Here is a 23785-nt window from a genome sequence, read left to right as displayed (position 1 = left end):
ACCTGTTGTTACATTTTGTTCTTAAAACTAGTGATCGACCGTTATAGTTTTTTTTTTTTTTTTTTTTTTATTGCCGATACCGATAGTTTGGTCATCGCATATCGGTAAATATCAACCGATATTTTCTAAAATTAAAATAAATTAAAAAAAAATAATATATATATATACATATATGTTTTATTATTATTTTTTTTACAGGTACTCTTGTGGAGGGATCTGGGGGTCTAAAAGACCCCAAACCCCTCCTCTGCGCTTGGAAACATTCAAAACGCCACGTTTGGCTGTTTTATATGCTGTAATTTATTAGAATTTTGCGCAGAATGTGGGGAAGTCCCCTCCCCCTCCTTGTAATGGCAGGCTGTCCAATGACTTCATTGGAGAATTGTCTTCTTCTATAAAGGACTGTGTGCTGTCCGAGGTGATATTGTGATCAGATTTTTGTGTAGCTGATACTTTGTACATATTTTGTGTCATTTACCTATCAGGTAGCTTATGGCTTTATCTATGGACATCGATTTGCTGTTGGTGATGGAAATATATACAAATAGACAAAGATTTGGCTGGGCTGATTGAATAGATAAATGTTTCATTTTTCTTGTTTCTCTCCCCCATTGTGTTGTGGGATAAAAGCTCCGCGATCTTCCCAACGTGTGATTTGAGATAAAGTAACAATGTAAGGCGGAGGATGTTTTATTGTAAGAATGTGTGAGTTCGGCATATACATGTTTATTCAGCTCTGCCGCCTTGTGGTGATTCCTGGTAGAACAGTCGGGTGTGTGTGCATTACGAGGCGATGAATAGGGAATGTATAGAGGCGAGTATATAGTATAGAGTGGAGATAGATCTCCGCAATAAATCTAGAATCAGGATGGGAATAGAAGGAAGGTTCGATCCACTCCCCTCCCAGTCTAGGCGATCTACAGTACTTATCTAAAGATAATTTAAAGAGAAAAGTTTTCTATTTTCTAAAAATTAATTAACTTCCTAAATGACAAAACACAAAGATCGGAGTAGAGCTCTGCTGTGATGTCTGTGGGTGGCTCTTAGAAGAGCCTTTGTGTGTTGTTGGGGTGATGGGTGGGGGAGGGGTATTACTTGGCGCTGGTGTACTTGGTGACAGCCTTGGTGCCCTCGGAGACGGCGTGCTTGGCCAGCTCTCCGGGCAGGAGGAGGCGGACAGCGGTCTGTATCTCCCGGGAGGTGATGGTGGAGCGCTTGTTGTAATGAGCCAGGCGGGAAGCTTCGCCGGCGATGCGCTCGAAGATGTCATTGACGAAGGAGTTCATGATGCTCATGGCCTTGGAGGAGATGCCGGTGTCGGGGTGGACCTGCTTGAGTACCTTGTAGACGTAGATGGCATAACTCTCCTTCCTGCTCTTCCTCCGCTTCTTGCCGTCCTTCTTCTGGCTCTTGGTCACGGCTTTCTTGGAGCCCTTCTTGGGCGCCGGGGCGGACTTGGCTGGTTCAGGCATGATCAAGGATAAGAATGTTTTCTCCGCTCTGAGAAGAGAAAGTGTACTGGCGCCGCCCTCATGTGCTGCTTATATAGGCGGTCCTATGCAAATGAGCCTCCTCCCTCCTCACTCTTCTATTGGAGGACTCAGCCATGTGATGGGGAGTGACGTCATGCTTTCCTACCTCTTTTACCGATTGGTCTAGATACAAACCTAGAGGTTATTGGCTGGCTTCAAACGTGGCCAATCACAGGGCGAGACGTCATATCATTCAGAGTATAACAGGAAAGGGAGCGGCTCCAGCCATTCACATCTCTTTGAGAACTCCATTATCACAGAATCATGTCTGGCCGCGGTAAACAAGGAGGAAAGGTTCGGGCTAAGGCCAAGACCCGATCATCCCGGGCTGGTCTGCAGTTCCCAGTCGGTCGTGTTCACCGCCTGCTCAGGAAGGGTAACTATGCCGAGCGGGTCGGGGCCGGAGCTCCCGTCTATCTCGCCGCTGTTCTCGAGTATCTCACCGCTGAAATCCTCGAGCTGGCCGGCAACGCCGCCCGCGACAACAAGAAGACCCGCATCATCCCCCGACACCTCCAGCTCGCCGTCCGCAACGACGAGGAGCTCAACAAGCTGCTCGGGGGCGTCACCATCGCCCAGGGAGGAGTCCTGCCCAACATCCAGGCCGTGCTGCTGCCCAAGAAGACCGAGAGCCACAAGGCTGCCAAGACCAAGTAATCCTCTTCCTCACCAAACACAAAGGCTCTTCTCAGAGCCACCCACAACTACATACAAAGAGCCTCATACCTCATTCTGTGTCTTACAACAAATCACATCTATCACTCAGTAGGAAAAGTTTTTCATTCCTACAAATACCTCTAAAAAGCAAACAACTTGCTTATTAACCCTTCTAATACCGGGGACTTGTAGTGAGAACATTTCCTACATCTAAAGAGAGCCTTCCACTCATTATTGGAGAATCTCCTTTCTAAAGTTCTCATCTCCCTCCAGGAACTCCTCGTCATTCCCCATCCTTTATTCCTGCTGAATGGATTCTACAAATCAGCAATTACCAAACAAAACATCTTCCCAAGGATCTCCGATATCATCCAAGTCAGGATTCTCCTGTAAAGGAAGAAAAAACGTTCAGAACTGTGATTGGCTCAAATTTCCCGCAGGAATAGCATGGAAAGTTACAATCCTCTCTGATTGGCTGATCTGACATAAAATCTCCCTTCCGGGGAAAATTCATCAACGGTCAGCCTCTGCTTCCAGGCAGTTTTATAAGCATTGAAATGTTACATTGTTTTAGGGTTTGATTTTACTACAGAATCCTCAGCCATTACTGGCGGATGAAAGGAACGCCCACAGCTCTGATTGGCTCAGATTTTAAATTTGCCCGCCTGAATTGTGGAGAACGTTACAGAGAAATAATCAGCCCTATTATACCGCCAAATCCGACATTTATCCGAGAAATATCAACACTTCATAGTTTTATTTTCACCGCTTAGTGAGGAATGACTACAAATGGAATCTGAAGATGAAAGAAAAGAGAACATATGAAAATGTTTTACATTATTTAAAGTCCTCAGAATCCCCCACACACAACATGAGGACTTCTCTCATAGATCTCTACCTTTCTATATGATGGGAAATAAAGGATTGCATGTTTCATTATCAGATCTGTGTAGAACTATATCTCCCCTCTGCCTGATATACAATTTGTACATATAGCAGATGCACAGATTTCTTCTTCCTGTATTACAATCGGAATGTTCACAAAAATTCCATCTTTGAAACATTCTATTTCTAGAATCATCTCAGTATTAGTGATCTCCATTCTTTTCATAATGAAATATACATTTTTAGGTTCAGTTCCAGGATAAACTATGATCTATTCTCCTGACTCAGCAATCGGCTCCACCACCCTGAGTGCTGACTGTACAATCTCCTATAGATCTACTGACCGCCCAATAAGATTCCACATATAATATTGTCCTGTTCTAACATCTATTGTTCAATCTGCTTTATGTTTAGCAGAGTGTATGGGCAGCCAGACATCGCTCCATTCAATTTCTTACTGAAACAATTAGCGGAAGTTCTTATTGTTACACGATAAATATATAGAAATTACATTTCTGAGTTATGAATCATCATCAGCCCTTTGTGTGAGAAGGTGGGTGGCCCTGAGAAGGACCTTTGTTGGGGTGAAGTGGGGTAAGCGGTGGGTGTCAGGGTTTAGCCTCCGAATCCGTAGAGAGTGCGGCCCTGGCGTTTTAGGGCATAGACGACATCCATGGCGGTGACGGTCTTCCTCTTGGCGTGCTCGGTGTAGGTGACGGCATCGCGGATGACATTCTCCAGGAAGACTTTGAGCACTCCGCGGGTCTCCTCATAGATGAGTCCGGAGATGCGCTTGACACCCCCTCTGCGGGCCAAACGTCGGATGGCGGGTTTGGTGATGCCCTGGATGTTGTCCCGGAGCACCTTCCTGTGGCGCTTAGCGCCTCCTTTCCCCAGACCCTTTCCTCCTTTACCGCGCCCAGACATGATGATTCTCTGCTACAAAGACAGACTGAGATCAGCTGTCTGCCCGCCCTCCTTATATACAGCCTGAGCGGACCAGATGGAAACCTTCCTGCGAAAGAGGCGGAGTCACACCATTCATACAAAATAAAGATAATCTTATTCATTTATAAGGCTCCTAATCATTATATTATATTCAGATACATTAATGTTGCATTACATACACAGCAATACATTTCCAGAAGATTCATGTATTCCTTCTTCTCATTTATTTTCGATTTATTCCTGGAGATTACACGAACAGGAAACTTAACACTTTATTACCAGAAACAAAGTAACCAGTTTCATGAAATTGTTCATAGTAATTTCATATAATTTAAATTTATAAATATTGTGAAAAGGAAACAAAGACACACATCTTCAGACATTTCACAGGCTGAGCGGACCTGATGGGAGACATGCTGAGAAGGGGGCGGGGTTCAGTCATTTATTACACTGCAGAGAAGTTAATTTATTTAGAAGCTTTTAAATGTTTTACTGAATAGAAACGGGTGTAATTTATCAGAAGCGCAATGTTTCCTTTATTGATCCACTGTACATTTTTTTCTGACATATCATGATGATATATATATATATATATATATATATATATATATATATATATATATATATATATATATATGTATATTTATTTCCCTTACTTAGAAACATTGTCAATATTTTGCTATTTCTATTTACAAAACGGGACCGATAAAATAGAAACATTTGTTTTATTAATTCATTGTACATATGTATCTGGCAGTGTCATTATTACTACATATTTCTACCAACACTTTCACTTTTTTATTCTGGTTTTAATATGAGGGAAATCTGTAACTACTTCATCTCTGAAAGACAGAACACTAATTATCGACCAGTTCCACGATCATATACAGAAGTGTATATGTTAATTTTCTCGGATATATGTCTCATCTGATGATCTCAGTGTCGGATTTGGCGGTACAATAGAGCTGATTATTTCTCTGTAACGTTCTTCACAATTCAGGCGGCAAATTCAAAACAGAGCAATATAAAATCTGAGCCAATCAGAGATGTGGGCGTTTCCTTCTTTAGCCAGTAATGTCTTTCTTATAAGGATTTCAAAGAAATGTATTCTGAGATCTTTCTCCGTTCCCCCCCCCCCAGAAAATACTTGTTCAGTAGACTTTTCTTTGATCTCTATAGGAAACATTCTCTAGCAGGGCGGATTCTGTATTGTGAAGTAAAAGAAAAAAGACTGGAAGAAATGTGACATTTATATTTCTAACGTATTTATTATTCATGGTTAGATAAACTGCCCGACAATTCAGAGGACGGTTGATCGATGTTCCCGGAGGAAGAGATATGAGATTTTAGTGTGGGATTATTCTATCTGAGATAATTGGAACGTTCCATAGAATTCCGGCGGGAAATATGAGTTATAAAATGCGAACATTGCACCAATCACAGTTCTGGGCGTTTTCTTCCGATAATAAAATGTATTTTTCCTTCCAAGGAGTGTGAAGGGGGATCTGAGATCTGTGTTCCTTTTCAGATGGGGGATGTTTGTTTGGTATTTAATATTCAATGATCTCTAATGCTGTTGAATATCTTCTGGAGATCAAAGGATGGAGGAAAATGACAGCCAGTCCCTGTAAGGAGACCACATCCTTCCTTCACACATAAATACAATATAAACAAATATAAATAAATAAATATATAGCACGTTGTTCCCTCACCCGGATCACAATAGGAAACCTACAATCAGATCTCCTAAACATGTATATGCCGCACTCACACATTCTTACAATAAAACATCCTCCACAATCTCCCGCCTTACATTGTTACTTTATCTCAAATCACACCATAGATAAAGGCATAAGCTGCCTGATAGGTAAATGACACAAAATATGTACAAAGTATCAGCTACATACAAATCTGATCACAATATCACCTCGGACAGCACACAGTCCTTTATAGAAGTTAGAAGTAGGAAATTGTCCAATAAAGTCATTTGACATGTTTACTAACATCTACATATCTGCATCTACATGCATTTCTTGTTTTGGATAAAATGTCACTTCTCCTGCAGTGAGATAGTCTCGCGGTCCCACTACTGCTTTATTTTTCTCTGTTCTTGTTATTTTGAATTACCTTTTTATTCACAATAAAATATATTGAGGAGAAAAAAAAGGCCTGCATTCTTGCTTATAAGAAAAAACTGACCTGATGGAAGACTGATGGAAGGGGCGGGGTCACAGCCATTCAATGATCTGCAGAGAATTTAATTTACTTAGACACATTGTTAAAATGTTTCCGATTTCTATTTACAAATAAGAGACTGAAATGAAACAACTGTGTTTATTGATTCGTTGTATATATATTTATCTGGCAGTGTCATGATTACTACAGATTTCTACCAGCCCTTTCACTTTTTGTTTATTTTAGGATGTAGGGGGGAATCCGTAACGGCTACATGTCATGTCTGAAAGATGAAACATTAATTATCGGTCAGTTCCCCGATCATATACAGATCTGATAATGAAACATGTAATACTTTATTTCCCATCATATAGAAAGGTAGAGATCTATGAGAGGAGTCATCTCACTATCATGTTCTGTATGTAGCAGTGGAAGGGGGGGGGGGGGTTTCTGCATTCTGAGATCATATGGAAATGCTTTACACTATTCAATAATCTTCCAATTTTATTTCTGTTTATTCCGTACTAATCAATTAATCTGCCTGAAAATAAAGTGTTACAGATATTTATTGGATACATATCTCATCTGATTATCTCAGTTCTCAGTGTGGGATTTGGTGTTATAATGGGACTGGTTATTTGTCTGTAACGTTTTTCACAATTCAAGCGGGAAGATTTGAAAATGGCTAATTCAGATCTGAGCCAATCAGAACTGTGAGCGGTTTCATTATCAGCCTTCATTGGTCAGCGATGTCTTTATGAGGAATCCAAAGAATTGTATTCGGAGATTTTTCTCCATTTTCAGCCCAGAAAAGATTTGTTCCATAGACTTTTTATAGATCTCTATAACAAACTATCTCTATAACAGAGCAAATTCTGTATTCTGATGTGCAAAATCAAACCTTAAAACAGAACAATAATATTTCAACATATATATTTCCTGGAAGTGAAGGGACAGTCCCGGAAAGAGTGATATTTTCTATGAATAATTTTCAGTGTCGGATTAGCCGATCTGAGATGATTGAGCAGATACAATGTTTCACTTTTCTTGCTTCTATCCTCCATTGTGTTGTGGAATAAAAGCTCCTTTTCAAAAAAGTTTTTTTTCAGCAAAAACATGCCCCCCTTCTCCTGGGCACCCAGTTCTTCCATGACATATTTGGGCATTCAACTCACCTCCCAGTCCTGTGCAGCACCCTCAAATCTTCAGAAGTATGAGATGAACCCCAAAAACTTGGAAAGGTGGATCTCACACGTACCAACACAGACTATCCCCCAATTTAACTGATCCCAAAAGGTTTTTGATTAAATAGCGGAATAGAAAATATGATCCAAAAAATTGTATGTATCTCACACGTACACAACCACACTAGGCCCCGATTACTATTGTTTGTACCCCTAAAAGGCTGGATGAGGAGTAGGGGGAGTATGGAACAGGCAGCACCCTCAAATCTTCAGAAGTATGAGATGAACCCCAAAAACTTGGAAAGGTGGATCTCACACGTACCAAAACAGACTATCCCCCAATTTAACTGATCTCCAAAGGTTTTTGATTAAATAGCGGAATAGAAAATATGATCCAAAAAAGTGTATGTATCTCACACGTACACAACCACACTAGGCCCCAATTACTATTGTTTGTACCCCTAAAACGCTGGATGAGGAGTAGGGGGAGTATGGAACAGGCAGCACCCTCAAATCTTCAGAAGTATGAGATGAACCCCAAAAACTTGGAAAGGTGGATCTCACACGTACCAACACAGACTATCCACCAATTTAGGGGAAAAAAATATATAATAGACAGATAGAGGGAGAGCCGAGACTCAGGAGGATTAGCACAATGTATTTTGGGGTGTCATTTTTGCTATGTGCATACTATGTGTTTGAAATATCTTATAAATCAGGGGTCTTCAAACTATGGCCATCCAGTTGTTTAGGAACTACAATTCCCATCATGCCTAGTCATGTCTGTGAATATCAGAGTTTTACAATGCTTCATGGGACATGTAGTTCCGCAACAGCTGGAGGGCCATCGTTTGAGGATCCCTGTTATAAATGAACAACTTTGTGTAAAAAAAATGCACTTTAATTTTCTTTTCATATTTTCCAAAAACTTGAAAAGAAATTACATGTTCAAAAGACTCATTATGCTTAACAGAATATACGTTTGGGTGTTTACTTTGCTAAATGGGGTAATTTTGTGGGCGTTTCATTTGCACTGGTGCTCAAGGGCCTTCTTTTTTTTTTAAACATACATTTTTATTGAAAGTTTTTCAGATAATACAGTAATAACAAAGTATTGGGTAAGGCCGTGATTACATAAACAGAAGCATTAACATCAGCTTCAAATGTGCAAATACAGGAAAAATTGTCAATGAGCAAAAAAAGGCATGTTGAGAGCCCCTAACATAGGGAACCCCCAACCATAATTGCATTATAGGCATACCAGTAAGAGTAGTACCTCAATAAACCATGGGCGAGGGCGGACCTAGAACCCGAACGGAGTGGGAAGATGAAAAGAGGAGTACCTGTCCCCCCCAATGGGAACACACTGTGAACAGGTAGTCCCCAGCGTCGCTTACTGGACAAAGCGGGCTGCCACTACCCGCCCCCTCACTCCGGGGTCCAGGCCGCCAGCGTGTGGTGAGCCCATTACAAAGCAAATGGTGAGCACCATTTACTACTAGCAGACAATTGGAAACCTCAAAACATGCCAGACTTGTTGATTACAATGAGAATCGCCATCGCAGCCTGGAGGGAACTACATAAACACACAAATGTAGGAGATGCCCATTGTAAACAAAGACTACCTATCCGACTACTAGACATCTTGATCCCATGTCTATCTACCCTAAAATGGAAGGACAGTGACATCCACTGGATTGACGACCTCTTTAGCGACATCGACTGAAACCATTTACTTCCCTCACTCAACAATACCAAATCCCTCGTTCGGAACTATAGACTTACACTCGTATCTCCACGTTCCTGACTAAAAACCCACCAGCACCCATCACTATTCCATACCCAGTATACCAGTTCCTCACAACCCCTCCTGGGTCGATAAAAGGCATCACCTTCTTCTATAACATATTCCATGCCAAAAAAAAAAACTTTTCAAAAATGAAATCCCATGATTAAGTGGGAGGGCGACCTCCAACGACCTTTCTCACCACAACAGTGGACCCACACCTTCCGGCACTCGTACGGGGTGTCGAAATGCACCAACCACTGGGAACTGTCGTAGAAAATTCTCTCCCGCTGGTACCTTACACCATATAGGCTGTCTCAATTCTACCCAGCACACTCCCCGCTCTGCTGGCGAGAGTGTGGCCAGGTTGGCAACTTATACCACATCTTGTGGACATGTAAAAACCTTACAAGCTTCTGGAACCAGGTCTTTGGCCTCATCTCCTCTGTAACACAATCGCCCATTAAGCTAAATCCGGCTTTGGCACTCAATACCCTGGCCATCGATCTGCTTCCTAGTAAGGTCAGATGGGTTGTTTCACACATTTTGCTGGCCGCTAGGGCCACCATTACTAGGAGATGGAAAAAAAAAAGAAGCACCAAACCTATTGGAGGTTGTAGCCTCAGTGACACTCACGTTTGAATTTAAGAAATCACTAGCATTACAGTCCCATTCTCTTAGGACACATACCAAACACTGGGAACCATGGATCACTTGGAATGATAAATGAGTGTTAATTGTTTCTGACTATATCTCTCGAATAACAATACCTTGTATTACTTGTTGTTTATGTAAATTTATTTTTTCTGTTGTGTCTTTTGACACCTTGAATGCATTTCTTGTATCTGCTGTTTAAAACCAATAAAAATCTGTTTGGGGAAAAAAAAGAAGTAAGTGTCGGCCATAAAAGGCCCCAAAAATTAGCTCACATGGTTTGAACTGACAGCAAATAACTTAGTATTTGATGGCTAGAGGTACAGTAGGCATGCACAGTATACAGAAGTAAGTGTTGGCCTGTATAGGCTCCAAAAATTAGCTCACATGGGTTTAACTGACAGACCATTGTTAGACCATGTGTCTGTGGTCAGATGTATCTTGGCACCAACACTGTGTGCCAGAGATATATTCACTTGCCGCTGAACATGGCCATACAGCTCTGGAATGCCCTTTTGCGAGAAATATTTCCTGCTTGGGACCTCCCATTGTGTTGTTCCAATGGCCACAAATTTACAAAAGGCCTCCGAGTCCCACAGTTGATATGGCAGTAGTTTGCGGGCTATCAGTTCCGACAAGCCAGCAGTCAAACGTTGGGCAAGAGGGTTATCCGGCATCATTATTTATTTCCGCTCCAACATTTGGACCACAGAAGCCTGCCTTTTTCCAGAACAACGTGATGACGGCATCATGGAAGGGGGAGTGGAGGGCAAATGTGAGGAGAGATGAGAAGGAGAAGGGGCTGGACGATGAGAGCCTGGAGTGTTGCTTTGTGGGTTCTGATGGTGTTGCTCCCACTGGGCTCGGTTATGGGAGTTCAGGTGCCTTCTTAAGGCGGTGGTCCCTAGGTGAGTGTTGGGCTTACCGCGACTTATGCATGGACTACAAAGGCTGCAGATGACAACACTGTTGTCAGCAACGGACACATTAAAAAAAACCCACACTGCGGAGCCATGTGCCGGCGTCCTGCTAATGCCAGATGTGACTGTACATGGTTGATGGCTCACTCCTGATACATTTGCAGTCTGCTTTCTACCTCTTGTGCAATGCAAATTCTGCCTGCCTCTCCTCCCTATCTGCCGGCCCGTCTCCCCCTCTGAACTCCCTTCCTCTTTCTCTCTTGTGGACTCCCACGTGATGTCCATAGGCTCGTCATCATCCACGTCACCTTCCCCACTACTAACATTCAAGATCTCTGAGTAGGCAGCAACAGCGGGGACCAACCTCCTTGGGCTGATCTGGGTACTGTCGTCAGACTGCTGAGTGGCGGCTGTTGCTACCTCCTCTTCCTGATCCAATGCCAACAATGGCTGTGCATCGCAAACGTCTTGTGATGGATTGGAAAATAATTCCAGTGACTCAAATGGAGGGTATGTGGTGGTGGTGTCTTTGGGGGTGCACACAGCAGAGCGTGAAGAGGGTGCAGATAGAGAGGATGAGGAGGGTGCAGAAGAGGAAGGCTGAGTGACCCACTCAACCAAGTCTGGTGTGTCCTTTGCCGTAATTGCACGCGCCTTTTGAAACTTCACAGTTAGGCTCCGGCCTATTGCTCCTGCCCTACCACTACCACCCCTGCATACGTCTCTGTCTCTTCCTCTGCCTGTCATGTTTTTTAATTACCGTGTGACAAAAGTCTCTAGAGAATTGCATTATATCTGGAAAAAGGTAGATAACACCCCACTTCAATATGTGGTATTGGGGTATCTATCACACCAGTTCTACAAATAATTGGCCAGTAACTGTTGTCACTTTGTGTAGCACAGTCAACACAGCAAGAGAGGACAATTTTTTGCAGGACTAAAGTACACTCTTAGAAAAGTATACTGTTAAAAAACACCCCACTTCAATATGTGGTATTGTGGGGCCACTGGTCTATCACACCAGTTGTTGAAAAAAATGGCCAGGGAGTTTATCGCTGTGTGTATCAGACTTAACTCAGCAAAAGAGGCAATATTGTTGCAGGACACAAATGCACTTGTAAAAGTATACTCAGATAACACCCCACTTCAATATGTGGTATTGGGGGGCCACTGGTCTATCACACCAGTTCTACAAATAATTGGCTAGGGAGTTTGTCACTGTGTGTAGTATTGCTGCAGCAATGCTCAGTCAGCACACCTGTCACAATGCTGCACAGTGCACAATACTACTACTAATCCACTATAATATGCTTTCTACAAAGTATATTATACTGTAGATTAACCCCCTCCCCCACCCCCTTTTTAGTGCACTGCACAGCAATACCAAAAAAATTGCAGCCCTTTAAATGACTGTTGTGGACATTAACAGAGCAATTTGTGTCACTGCTGACGATCTCTAACTGCCCCTACAGCACAGACTGGATACCTGCCCCCAATACTAAAGAGACTGTAATAGACCCTATACCGACATTGCAGCACTTTAAATGACTTTTGTGGACATTAACAGAGCGATTTGTGTCACTGCAGATGACGATCTCTAACTGCCCCTACAGCACAGACTGGATAACATGTCCCTATACTGAAGAAAGACTGGACCTATACCGATATACCAGCCCTGAAAAGGACTATTGTGGACATTAACATAGCAATTTGTGTGACTGCAGCCAATCTCTAACTACCCCTAAAGCAACCCCTGGATACCTGTCCCTAACCTGAAAAGAGACTGTAGAAGGCCTATACGGAAATACCAGCCCTGAAAAGGACTTTTGTGGATCTTCACAGTGCTATATGTGTCTAGCAAACTCTCACTGATGAGCACAGCAGACCTCTCCCTACACTGGCAAAAAGAGGAACGTGAAATGGCCGCCAGGTCAGGTCTATTTATAGGGTAGGGGGACTGTCCATGTGCTGAAATGTTTCAATTGGCTGTCCTGTTCCACCTGACGGCTGTGTCATGGGTCAAAGTTCTCCCCAATGTAAACTAATATGGCCGTCGCAAACTACGCCATGTGTTTGCAAATTTGTCGGGTAGCAACCAAGCAAAATTTGCCGTGAACCGACCGCCGGGCGAACCGCAAGGCCATCTCTATTAAGTGGTTAATGTTAGCAGCAATATACTGTTTGAACCAATAATGTGTTAGTTTATAGACAATATTTGAGCAGCAAACACCACTTGTTGAAGATTTCATTGCTTGGTGGGTGAACCTTCTCGAAAGGGGCAAACTTGATCTTTGGACACATTTGTGTGTGTGTGTGTGTGTGTGTGTGTGTGTGTGGGGGGGTGATTTTTGTATAATTTTCAGGTCATTAATCTCTTTTCTTGTGCTTTTCAGGGGTTTTATTGCTCTAGTTGACTAAATTCAAATGTCCATATTTACTCTGTAGCACTTAAAACCCTAACTAAAAAAAAAACAAAAAAAAAAAAACATAAATTATAATACATTTAAAAAAGAGCACTTTTTTTTTTTTATTTTCCCAGCCTTGTTCCCAGAGACTTTAATGACGTTCGTTGTTCAGCTCCGAAGTTATGTGATGTTCGGAAGTTATGGAACGATGGGGGGGTCCAGGATTGGAGATTATATGTAACTTCACCAATAAATGAGCTAAACATTTCAGTGAAACAATTTTCTACTTCTAACTTATATAAAGGACTGTTATCCGAGGTGATATTATTGTAATCAGATTTGTATGTAGCTGATACTTTGTACATATTTTTGTCATTTACATATCAGGCAGCTCATTGATTTAGCTATGTACAATGATCTGTTGCTTATTCATTAAATAGATACAGATAGACAAAGATTTGACTGGGCTGACCGAGTAGATACAATGTTTCGTTTTTAATGCTTCTATTCCCCATTGTGTTGCGAGTTAAAAGCTCCACGATCTTCCCAAATACAAAGTAACAAATTTATGGCGGGAGATTGTTGAGAATCTGTTATTGTAACAATGTTTGAGTGAGGCATAAAAGTTTAGTAACCTCTGCCACCTTGTGGTCATTCCAGGTACAACACCTCGGTGTGTGCAGTACAAGGAGATGAATAGGAAATGGCTAGAAAGTGGAGATGATCTCCGCAAAAAAATATAGAATATATAGAAATAAATTATTATGACTATTATATATTTATTGAAGCCTCACAAACATGTCACCCACATCTCTGTACAAAGAGCAGGACATACGCAGCATTTATTCCTATTCTTAAATAAGGATATATTTTATTAATGTGATAAATTGTATTATTACTGTCAGATGAAGTGCACTCTAAAGGCAAACACTTTGTCTTCTTATCGCACTCAGACTTGTAATACAGGTGAATAGTAATGAGGGGAAATGTGATCACAGGACATCATTCTCTCATCTCTTTTACTTCCAATCTTTTCTATGCTGATCGTCTACTCACCGCTAAACTCCTCCAACCAAAACCATGCACACCTACATAGAGCTCCAATGTCAGAACACATTGTACTCCATATTTCCAGAAATTATTTCCCCAATTTGCTATTAATAGACCACGCCTATGATGGCTCCGAGTTGCTATATTTAAATCTCCCACCATAATTCTACTGGCCGTTAGGAAGATTCAGCCGCATTATACCGCTAAAGCCGACATTGTAGAAGTTCTATTCATAGATCTGTTCATCTTCCTCCAAAATGACGTCACTTGTGTCGGTTTTCAGCTTTCAAATATTTTCTCCAAAGCGGTAAAATCCTCGAAGATTACTGCCACAAGCCCGCCAAGTAAACCCAATCTTTTTTTTTTTTTTTTTTTTTTTTTTTTTTTTAATTACCAAACCCAACGGATCTTCTCAGAGTCACCCACTTCTATCTAAGAAGGAGCCGGACATACATGTGTGGGAGATCTGATTGTATAATTAGACACCGAAAATTGTGATCCGGGTGGGGGGACAATGTGCTATAATGACACCTGTCCGTCCTAACAGCAATTAAGTTTTTTTTTTTTATATGATTTTAAAGTCTAATATAACACATTGAATTGATGTGAGTTTAGATAAGCAGGTGATCTCCTTGGTGTCCATTGCCCTCCATCCTTTAGATTAGACACATTGTTGGGATATGGGACCCATAATCCAATGATAAGGTGCAGAGAACCGTTTGATGGATCAGTAGATGACTCCGGGGTGACATAGTCGGAGCTCAGCACTAACTGCAATACATTTTGCTGTTTTTAAACATATTTGTGATGATCTGATAGAGACAACATTGATTGATTTTCCTTCCACCTATTCTGGAGCTGTTGTAGGGTCAGGAAAATTCGCATTACCCCAATTCTATTTTTCACATTATATGGGGGAGGGGGTGGGACTACAACAATAAATAGAAGACTTTACTTGCACAAGTAATAGAAATGAAGGAAACAGTGAATTGTACAGAAATCCTCTCTTCATCCATTCCCTGTTCATATTTGGCGCTATTCTTCCTTTACTGCGGTTTCCTCTTTCTTCCTTGGAGATTACACAGAAAACATTCATCTGTCACACATCATAACAATTTCATATTTATACAATATTACTGTAAAAAAAAAAAAAAAAAAAAAAAAAGGCCTGCATTCTTGCTTATAAGAAAAAGCTGACCTGATGGAAGACTGATGGAAGGGGCGGGGTCACAGCCATTCAATACTCTGCAGAGAATTTCACTTACTTAGACACATTGTTAACATTTTTCTGATATCTAGTTACAAAAACTGTGTTTATTGATTATTTGTATATATTTATCTGGCAGTGTTGTGATTACTACAGATTTTTACCAGCCCTTTCACTTTTCCTTTATTTTAGGATGTAGGGGGGAAATCCGTAACGGCTACATGTCATGTCTGAAAAATGAAACATTAATTATCGGCCAGTTCCCCGATCATATACAGATCTGATAATGAAACATGTAATACTTTATTTCCAATCACATAGAAAGGTAGAGATCTATGAGAGAAGTAATCTCACTATCATGTTCTGTATGTAGCAGTGTGTGTGTGTGTGTGTGTGTGTGTGTGTGTGTGTGTGTGTGTGGGGGGGGGGGGTAGGGATTCTGCATTTTGAACATATGGAAATGTTTTACATTATTCAATAATCTTTCATTTCTATTTCTGTTTATTCCATATTAATCGAATCTGCCTGAAAATAAAGTGTTAAAGATATTTATCGGATAAATATCTCCTCTGATGATCTCAGTGTGGGATTTGGTGTTATAATGGGGTTGATTATTTCTCTGTAACGTTTTCACAATTCAGGCGGGAAATTTGAAAATAGCTATTTCAGATCTGAGCCAATCAGAACTGTGAGCGGTTTCATTATCAGTCTTATTTAGGCAGCGATGTCTTTATGAGGAATCCAAAGAATTTTATTAGGAGATTTATCTCCGTTTTCAGCCTAGAAAATATTTGTTCCGTAGACTTCTCATAGTTCTCTATAACAAACATCCAATAACAGAGCAACTTCTGTATTCTGATGTGCAAAATCAAACCTTAAAACAGGAAAATAATATTTCTACATATATATTTCCTGGAATTGAAGGGACTGTCCGGGAAAGAGTGATATTTTCTATGAATAATTGTCAGTGTCGGATTAGCCGATCTGAGATGACTGAGCAGATATAATGTTTCACTTTTCTTGCTTCTATCCCCCATTGTGTTGCGGAATAAAAGCTTCATGATCTTCCCAGATAAAGGAACAATGTAAGGCGGGAGATTGCGGAGAATCTCTCATTGTAACAATGCAGCAGAGGTGATTAGAGCAGTTGGGTGTGTGCAGTACAAGGCGAGGAATAGGAAATGTATAGAGCCAGAAAGGGGAGACGATCTCCGCAATAAAGAAGGATGAGATTAGAAGGTTTTATTCATTCCCCTTCCAGTCTGACCGACCTACTTCTCATCTCAAGATTATTAATGATGCCATTTTAAATTATCCGAAGAGCTAAAACTTGTAAAAGTAATAAATTGTACGATACATAAAAATTGTATGACAGCTCGGTTGTGTAGTATGTGGGTGGCTCTTAGAAGAGCCTTTGTGTGTTGTTGGGGTGATGGATGGGGGAGGGGTATTACTTGGCGCTGGTGTACTTGGTGACGGCCTTGGTGCCCTCGGAGACGGCGTGCTTGGCCAGCTCTCCGGGCAGGAGGAGGCGGACAGCGGTCTGTATCTCCCGGGAGGTGATGGTGGAGCGCTTGTTGTAATGAGCCAGGCGGGAAGCTTCGCCGGCGATGCGCTCGAAGATGTCATTGACGAAGGAGTTCATGATGCTCATGGCCTTGGAGGAGATGCCGGTGTCGGGGTGGACCTGCTTGAGCACCTTGTAGACGTAGATGGCATAACTCTCCTTCCTGCTCTTCCTCCGCTTCTTGCCGTCCTTCTTCTGGCTCTTGGTCACGGCTTTCTTGGAGCCCTTCTTGGGCGCCGGGGCGGACTTGGCTGGTTCAGGCATGATAAGGGATAAGAATGTTTTCTCCGCTCTGAGAAGATAAAGTGTACTGGCGCTGCCCTCATGTGCTGCTTATATAGGCTGTCCTATGCAAATGAGCTGCCTTCCTCCTCACTCTTCTATTGAAAGACATGGTCATGTGATGGGGAGTGACGTCATGCTTTCCTTCCTCGTTTACCGATTGGTCTAGATGCAAACCTAGAGAGCATTGGCTGGCTTCAAACGTGGCCAATCATAGAGCGAGACGTCATATCATTCAAAGTATAACAGGAAAGGGAGCGGCTGCAGCCATTCATATCTCTTTGAGAACTCCAATATCACAGAGACATGTCTGGCCGCGGCAAACAAGGAGGAAAGGTTCGGGCTAAGGCCAAGACCCGATCATCCCGGGCTGGTCTGCAGTTCCCAGTCGGTCGTGTTCACCGTCTGCTCAGGAAGGGTAACTATGCCGAGCGGGTTGGGGCCGGAGCTCCCGTTTATCTGGCCGCCGTCCTCGAGTATCTCACCGCTGAGATCCTCGAGCTGGCCGGTAACGCCGCCCGCGACAACAAGAAGACCCGCATCATCCCCCGACACCTCCAGCTGGCAGTCCGCAACGACGAGGAGCTCAACAAGCTGCTCGGGGGCGTCACCATCGCCCAGGGAGGAGTCCTGCCCAACATCCAGGCCGTGCTGCTGCCCAAGAAGACCGAGAGCCACAAGGCCGCCAAGACCAAGTAATCACCACCGGTTCATCCACGTCACCCAACACAACGGCTCTTTTCAGAGCCACCCACCCATCCATACATAGAGCTGCATACATCTACATTGTTATTCGGAGATCTAATTGTAACAATGAAAGATTGCATTTATTTTCCAGGTAGGAAATAAAATACTTACTATGACTAGAAGGTGTGATTCCCCATGGGGGGGAACAATGTCTTAGGATGACACGTGGCAGTAATAAGAAATGATGATAGATGTTTATATTGGAACGCTTTCAGTGTCCCTTTTTATAGAGCAATGTCCTCTCATTACAGGGACTCCTCTTCATTCTCCTCCATCCTTTACTTTAAATCATTCTAGAAATAACAATCCCCCCCCCCCCCTCCTTCACTCTCACCGCAACACAAATATACATTGTCATGTCATCTCTCATGGAATCTCACAGTTCTGATTGCTGCAATCTTCATGTTTCCCGCCACAATTCTCTTTACACTTCCCATCTACCATCACGATAATACAGCAGCTTCTATTGTGGAACATTCATCAACGGTCCCTTTATTTCACAACGATAATCCATACATTGATAAACGTCCGTTTTGTTGTTTGATACTTCAGAGTCCGCCCTGCTGTAGAGATGATTAGAAAGTCACTGAACACGTGACCTCTACTCTGAGAAAGGAGAGGGAGCGCACACTTTCTTTGTACTCATAGGAAAGACATTAGTGGCTGGCTGTGGGATCTCCCACAACTCTGATTGGCCAATATTTCAAATTTCACCCGCCTGAATTGTGTAAATCGTTACACAAAAATCCATTTCTTTTATACCGCCAAATCCGACCCTGAATACTGAGATCAACTTTGATTGGAAAAACATCAACACTTTAATTTCAATCAGATTAGAGAGGGGTGACCGGATTATTACTGACCAAAAAATGTCCTTTATTGCAAGTGCTCGGAATCCACCGCTATACACAGAACACGACAGTCACATGACTTCTACCTTTCTTTATGATGAGAAAATAGAGTAATGATCATCTAGAAATGTCACTGAGCGATATTTATTGTCCCCTTATCACACCCCGAATTTTTCTATAAAGAAATGTGAGGTGACTGGAAATAATGCCTAAGAAAGGGGTTTATCGGTGTCTCAACAAGCTAGCTGAAAAATAATAAAGTGATCTAACGATATTGTAAGCGGAGAGAATATAAACACTAGATCGCTTCGATCTGTTGTATTCCAAGTAAAATAAAGTTGTACAATCGGATTAATATGTGTTTAGCTAAAAAGCTTTCATTCCGACGTGATAAAAGTTGATCTAAGAGAAATAAATGGTTACAGCTCTTTGTAGGAGAAGGTGGGTGGCCCTGAGAAGGACCTTTGTTAAGGTGAAGTGGGTCGGTGGATGTTGGGGTTTAGCCTCCGAATCCGTAGAGAGTGCGGCCCTGGCGTTTGAGCGCATAGACGACATCCATGGCGGTGACGGTCTTCCTCTTGGCGTGCTCGGTGTAGGTGACGGCATCGCGGATGACATTCTCTAGGAAGACTTTAAGCACTCCGCGGGTCTCCTCATAGATGAGACCGGAGATGCGCTTGACACCCCCTCTGCGGGCCAAACGTCGGATGGCGGGTTTGGTGATGCCCTGGATGTTGTCCCGGAGCACCTTCCTGTGGCGCTTGGCGCCTCCTTTCCCCAGACCCTTTCCTCCTTTACCGCGACCAGACATCTCCAAGCTCTTCGTGTATCAGACGAATGTGAAGTAAAAGCACCCAGCCTCGCTTTATATGCAGCATATGCGGACCTGATGGAGAATAAGGGGGAGGGGTTGGAGGAGGGCGCGTCCAGACGTCACAATAAGTCCGCCTCTCTGTGCTCTCAATCATCCAATCCTCAGCAGTTCCGTGATTTGAATTTCCCGCTCGATGATGCTCTTTGTTCAATAGAAAGAACAACATTTCACTCCTTTTGGGTGACCATTGGATGTTACCTGATCATCATTACTGGTGAGGTCATGTCTCTGACGTCACCCAGGATCCTCCAAATAAATGTCCTCACTACATACTCAGACATCGGAATATTCACATTCAGTGAATAAAATATAATAGTATCCTAATATAAAAAAAGAATATATAAAATAATATATTATGAAGTACATAGAAATCGCAAAAATACCATAAAATGCAGCATTTGTAACACCCCCACCCCACCCAAAACGAGACATAATACCTCCCAGCTTTTAGTAGAGTGCAGATCTCCTAGATAAATGACCCCAACCGGAAAAAAGAAAGAAGAATACCAGAGATGTGAGCGCACTCAAATGTCCATACAACTGCCCTCCCCCTTTTTTTTCCATCAATATGGAAACTAAAATTCTTCTAGCCACCCCAACATTTAGACAATAGTCTTATGAAGAATTATCAGTTTTCCAATATTTTCTAGAAATCCATTTCCTTCCCAATAATTATCACAATCGTTTAGCCGACTTTTTATTACATATTTTGACCAGAGAAGACTTCATAGACCATTAACGCTTCCTGCATATAAAGTTCTCCCCTCAATCCATCCTCCTGTTTATAACAGATGTTCTAACACCTTCCACTGGTGACCTTCCTATCCAGATTACTATATAAAGTCCCCACAATGAACGCTCGGCTCTGGGTTCCTTCAGGTCATACACTGCACGGATAGATTGTGACATCTAGAACCCTTTGCTGATCTCTCACAAGTCATGTTCCCCCAGAGTCCTGGAACAGATGAGATGTCACACAATGTATTATGTCTCCAGAATCCCGGATCTCTCATCATCTTCTATTAGAATGGGATAGGACCCTGCACAGCTGCTGCACATAACCAGAGGGGTACAAACCAATTCCATCCCTCAGTGCTCATACACCAACCAATCTCACCACATCATTGCACTGTATCAGTTAATGTGTTATTCTGCAGCAATACACCCTGGATCAAACATGCCCCATTCTCAGCAATCAGATCTTTTAGCCTACTTGTTTAATTAGAAGTGTACCACTGTATAGACAAATTGATCATTCATTACAGATCGATCTTAGATCCACATAAGATGATAGACAGATAGACAGATAGACAGATAGATAGATAGATAGATAGATAGATAGATAGATAGATAGATAGATAGATAGATAGATAGATAGATAGATAGATAGATAGATAGATAGATAGATAGATAGATAGATAGATAGATAGATAGATAGATAGATAGATAGACCGAAAATCTATCTATCTATGTGTGAAAGGTGCAGTAGCGGCACACCTATTATAATTATTACACAGGGATTTGATTGAAAGGGGAATTCAGCAATAGGTGTTAGGATTTAATACTGATCCACATGGGACATCTAGAAATAATGATCGCACCGAGCGATCCCTCATCTGCCGACTTCTAAAGGTTTTATCTGACACAAAAAAAACATGCAAAATAATCCGATAAATTTTGCAGTCTGGATGCCATTTCCTCAGATCTTCAGCTATGAATTGTAATTCTGTTATCAAACTGCACACACTAATCCGTTTTATTCTGTTCCTATGGATTCGGAAAGGAAGCCATGAAATTACATTGTATCTCTTCACAGATCCCCGCACGGAAGTCATTCCTCTTTTTACCAGCAGGTGTCAGTGTTTCTCCTCCATAGAGAATACATTGGAGCAGTTTAGTTCAATTTCATTCAAATGGATCTGATAGAAAACTTCCTGAGCGCTGATCCATCTGGAAACAATGACACCGACTGATCCCAGATCTGCCCGGAGCAGGGAGGGCAATGCTGGGGGGACGATTCATTGTCTGCTCAGAGATCTGTCCCTCCATGTTAGTACAGAATTGTGCTGGATGGAATAAGCTGTGCAAGTCAACTTTCTACTTGTTATTCACTAAGAACGGAATAATCAGATCAGTGAGATCGGAGGAGGATTTTCTGTCATCTCATTTACTGTATTATGGAGAAAAACTGTCCAATCTCAGATCTTCTAATTCTTACACCGATTAGGAATCTCCGATCTTTTTTATTTTATATCATATTTCTGATGAATATTTTCTCATTTGGCAGGAAGGAAAACTGATAGAAAGGATCCTCAGCCATTCAATACTCCGAAGAGAATTTCATTTACTTTGTAACTAGAAACCAGCAACATGTTTACAATGTTTCTAAGAGGGGACAGATCTGCTTCTTCAGACATGAAATATTTGTGTTATTGATTCATTGTACATATCTGGCAGTGCCATGATTTCTACCAGTCATTTCACTTTTTTCTTATTCTAGTTTTAATATGAGGAAATCTATAACTGCTACATGTCTGATAGAGGTCAGTTCCATGATCCTACACAGATCTGATAATGAAACATGGAATCCTTTATTTCCCATCATATAGAAAGGTAGAGATCTACCGCCAGTCCATTCTCACAGTCTATAATTCCTAAATCTATAAAGATATGTCTGATGAATGTTTTCTCTTTTTGAGAATAGAGATCGCTTGTATGATGTAAAGTAACTCCCCTCCCCCATCCCACACAAAGATGGTGACTCTACTTACAAAGATAACGTGCAGATTTTGGCGGGCATTTTAAAAATGCCGCTTTTTTTAAGAAAACCAATCATTGAAAGGCGTGTGAGTTACTTGTCCAATCGGAAGCCGGTGCTGTGTATAAATGGCTCCGCAGAGCGGCAATGCCTCACATTCACTGTTCCAGCAGAGAGTTGAGTAAAGATGGCGAGAACCAAGCAGACCGCCCGGAAGTCCACCGGAGGGAAAGCTCCCCGCAAGCAGCTGGCCACCAAAGCCGCCCGCAAGAGCGCCCCGGCCACCGGCGGAGTCAAGAAGCCTCACCGCTACAGGCCCGGCACCGTGGCTCTCCGAGAGATCCGCCGCTACCAGAAATCCACCGAGCTGCTCATCCGCAAGCTGCCCTTCCAGCGCCTCGTCCGAGAGATCGCCCAGGACTTCAAGACCGACCTGCGCTTCCAGAGCTCCGCCGTCATGGCTCTGCAAGAGGCTTCAGAGGCTTATCTCGTCGGACTCTTCGAGGACACCAACCTCTGCGCCATCCACGCCAAGAGAGTCACCATCATGCCCAAAGACATACAGCTGGCACGCCGCATCCGCGGAGAGAGGGCATAGAAGGGGAGGGCACCACCACTCCTACTACTACTCCCATCATCCCAACACAAAGGCTCTTTTCAGAGCCACCACATCCTCCTATATACAGAGCTCTATATATATACTACCTCATCACACCGACTACATGCTGGAAAATACCGGCTACTACATTCCTATACATTCCCCGGGATCACCTTCACCACGTCTTTCTTTTCTCTCCCTTCTCTGCGCTCCGAAGCTCAGTGTGGAAGTAAAGCTCACCTCTAATATAATTACACAGAAAACATTCCCATTTCTCATCTAGAAGGGACATCCTTTCTCTTGCCGATTTATTGTAATAAATACAATGGAACTCATCTGTAACACAATTCACACTTCCTCTATATCTTCCCTAATAGATACAATGTTACAATATTTAACGGTAAAACACACTTTCCTAGGAACAGATTAAACAATCTTTGTCTCTTTGGTTCCCATTCTCTCAGGAGACACATAGTTGCATTTTCTAGAAACGTAATAATTTCTTATTTCAAACAATGGAATCGATCTCGAGTCATTAGGAATCGTGCTTAGAGAGCTGATGACCAATCAGCCCATTTAATTTGTGGGGGGAGGGGGGTAAACCTTACACAGTCCACATGGAGATGTCACTATGGGGATCAGGAGGGATTTTCCTCTATCTCCCCTCCCCCCATACTAGAACTGTGTCATCACAGGAGATCACAC

General features: G+C 42.3%; 7 protein-coding genes across 7 annotated transcripts; 3 read left to right on the top strand and 4 right to left on the bottom strand.

Annotated features, from left to right (window-relative positions):
• Positions 1–1091: 1091 nt before the first annotated feature.
• LOC309543861 (histone H2B 1.1) lies at positions 1092–1472 on the bottom strand (the record flags this gene model as incomplete). Its single annotated transcript, XM_082276280.1, has 1 exon — positions 1092–1472. One exon carries the CDS (start codon positions 1470–1472, stop codon positions 1092–1094), a length of 381 nt encoding a protein of 126 aa, XP_082132406.1.
• A 324-nt stretch (positions 1473–1796) lies between these two features.
• LOC309543856 (histone H2A type 1-like) lies at positions 1797–2189 on the top strand (the record flags this gene model as incomplete). Its single annotated transcript, XM_082276276.1, has 1 exon — positions 1797–2189. One exon carries the CDS (start codon positions 1797–1799, stop codon positions 2187–2189), a length of 393 nt encoding a protein of 130 aa, XP_082132402.1.
• A 1500-nt stretch (positions 2190–3689) lies between these two features.
• LOC309543855 (histone H4) lies at positions 3690–4001 on the bottom strand (the record flags this gene model as incomplete). Its single annotated transcript, XM_082276275.1, has 1 exon — positions 3690–4001. One exon carries the CDS (start codon positions 3999–4001, stop codon positions 3690–3692), a length of 312 nt encoding a protein of 103 aa, XP_082132401.1.
• A 12852-nt stretch (positions 4002–16853) lies between these two features.
• On the bottom strand, positions 16854–17234 carry LOC309543863 (histone H2B 1.1; the record flags this gene model as incomplete). Its single annotated transcript, XM_082276282.1, has 1 exon — positions 16854–17234. The coding sequence occupies one exon, from the start codon at positions 17232–17234 to the stop codon at positions 16854–16856; it is 381 nt and encodes a 126-aa protein (XP_082132408.1).
• A 324-nt stretch (positions 17235–17558) lies between these two features.
• Positions 17559–17951, top strand: LOC309543857 (histone H2A type 1-like; the record flags this gene model as incomplete). Its single annotated transcript, XM_082276277.1, has 1 exon — positions 17559–17951. One exon carries the CDS (start codon positions 17559–17561, stop codon positions 17949–17951), a length of 393 nt encoding a protein of 130 aa, XP_082132403.1.
• A 1398-nt stretch (positions 17952–19349) lies between these two features.
• On the bottom strand, positions 19350–19661 carry LOC309543859 (histone H4; the record flags this gene model as incomplete). The annotated part of the gene is made up of 1 exon (XM_082276279.1): positions 19350–19661. One exon carries the CDS (start codon positions 19659–19661, stop codon positions 19350–19352), a length of 312 nt encoding a protein of 103 aa, XP_082132405.1.
• A 3003-nt stretch (positions 19662–22664) lies between these two features.
• LOC309543862 (histone H3.2) lies at positions 22665–23080 on the top strand (the record flags this gene model as incomplete). The annotated part of the gene is made up of 1 exon (XM_082276281.1): positions 22665–23080. Exon 1 carries the CDS (start codon positions 22670–22672, stop codon positions 23078–23080), a length of 411 nt encoding a protein of 136 aa, XP_082132407.1. The 5' UTR covers positions 22665–22669.
• Between the last annotated feature and the right edge of the window lie 705 nt (positions 23081–23785).

Source organism: Pelophylax lessonae (assembly GCF_965119305.1).
Source record: "Pelophylax lessonae genome assembly, contig: HAP1_SCAFFOLD_437, whole genome shotgun sequence".
Taxonomy (NCBI): domain Eukaryota; kingdom Metazoa; phylum Chordata; class Amphibia; order Anura; family Ranidae; genus Pelophylax; species Pelophylax lessonae.
The sequence above is the reverse complement of the archived record's forward strand: the minus strand, read 5'-3'. Positions and strand labels throughout refer to the sequence as shown.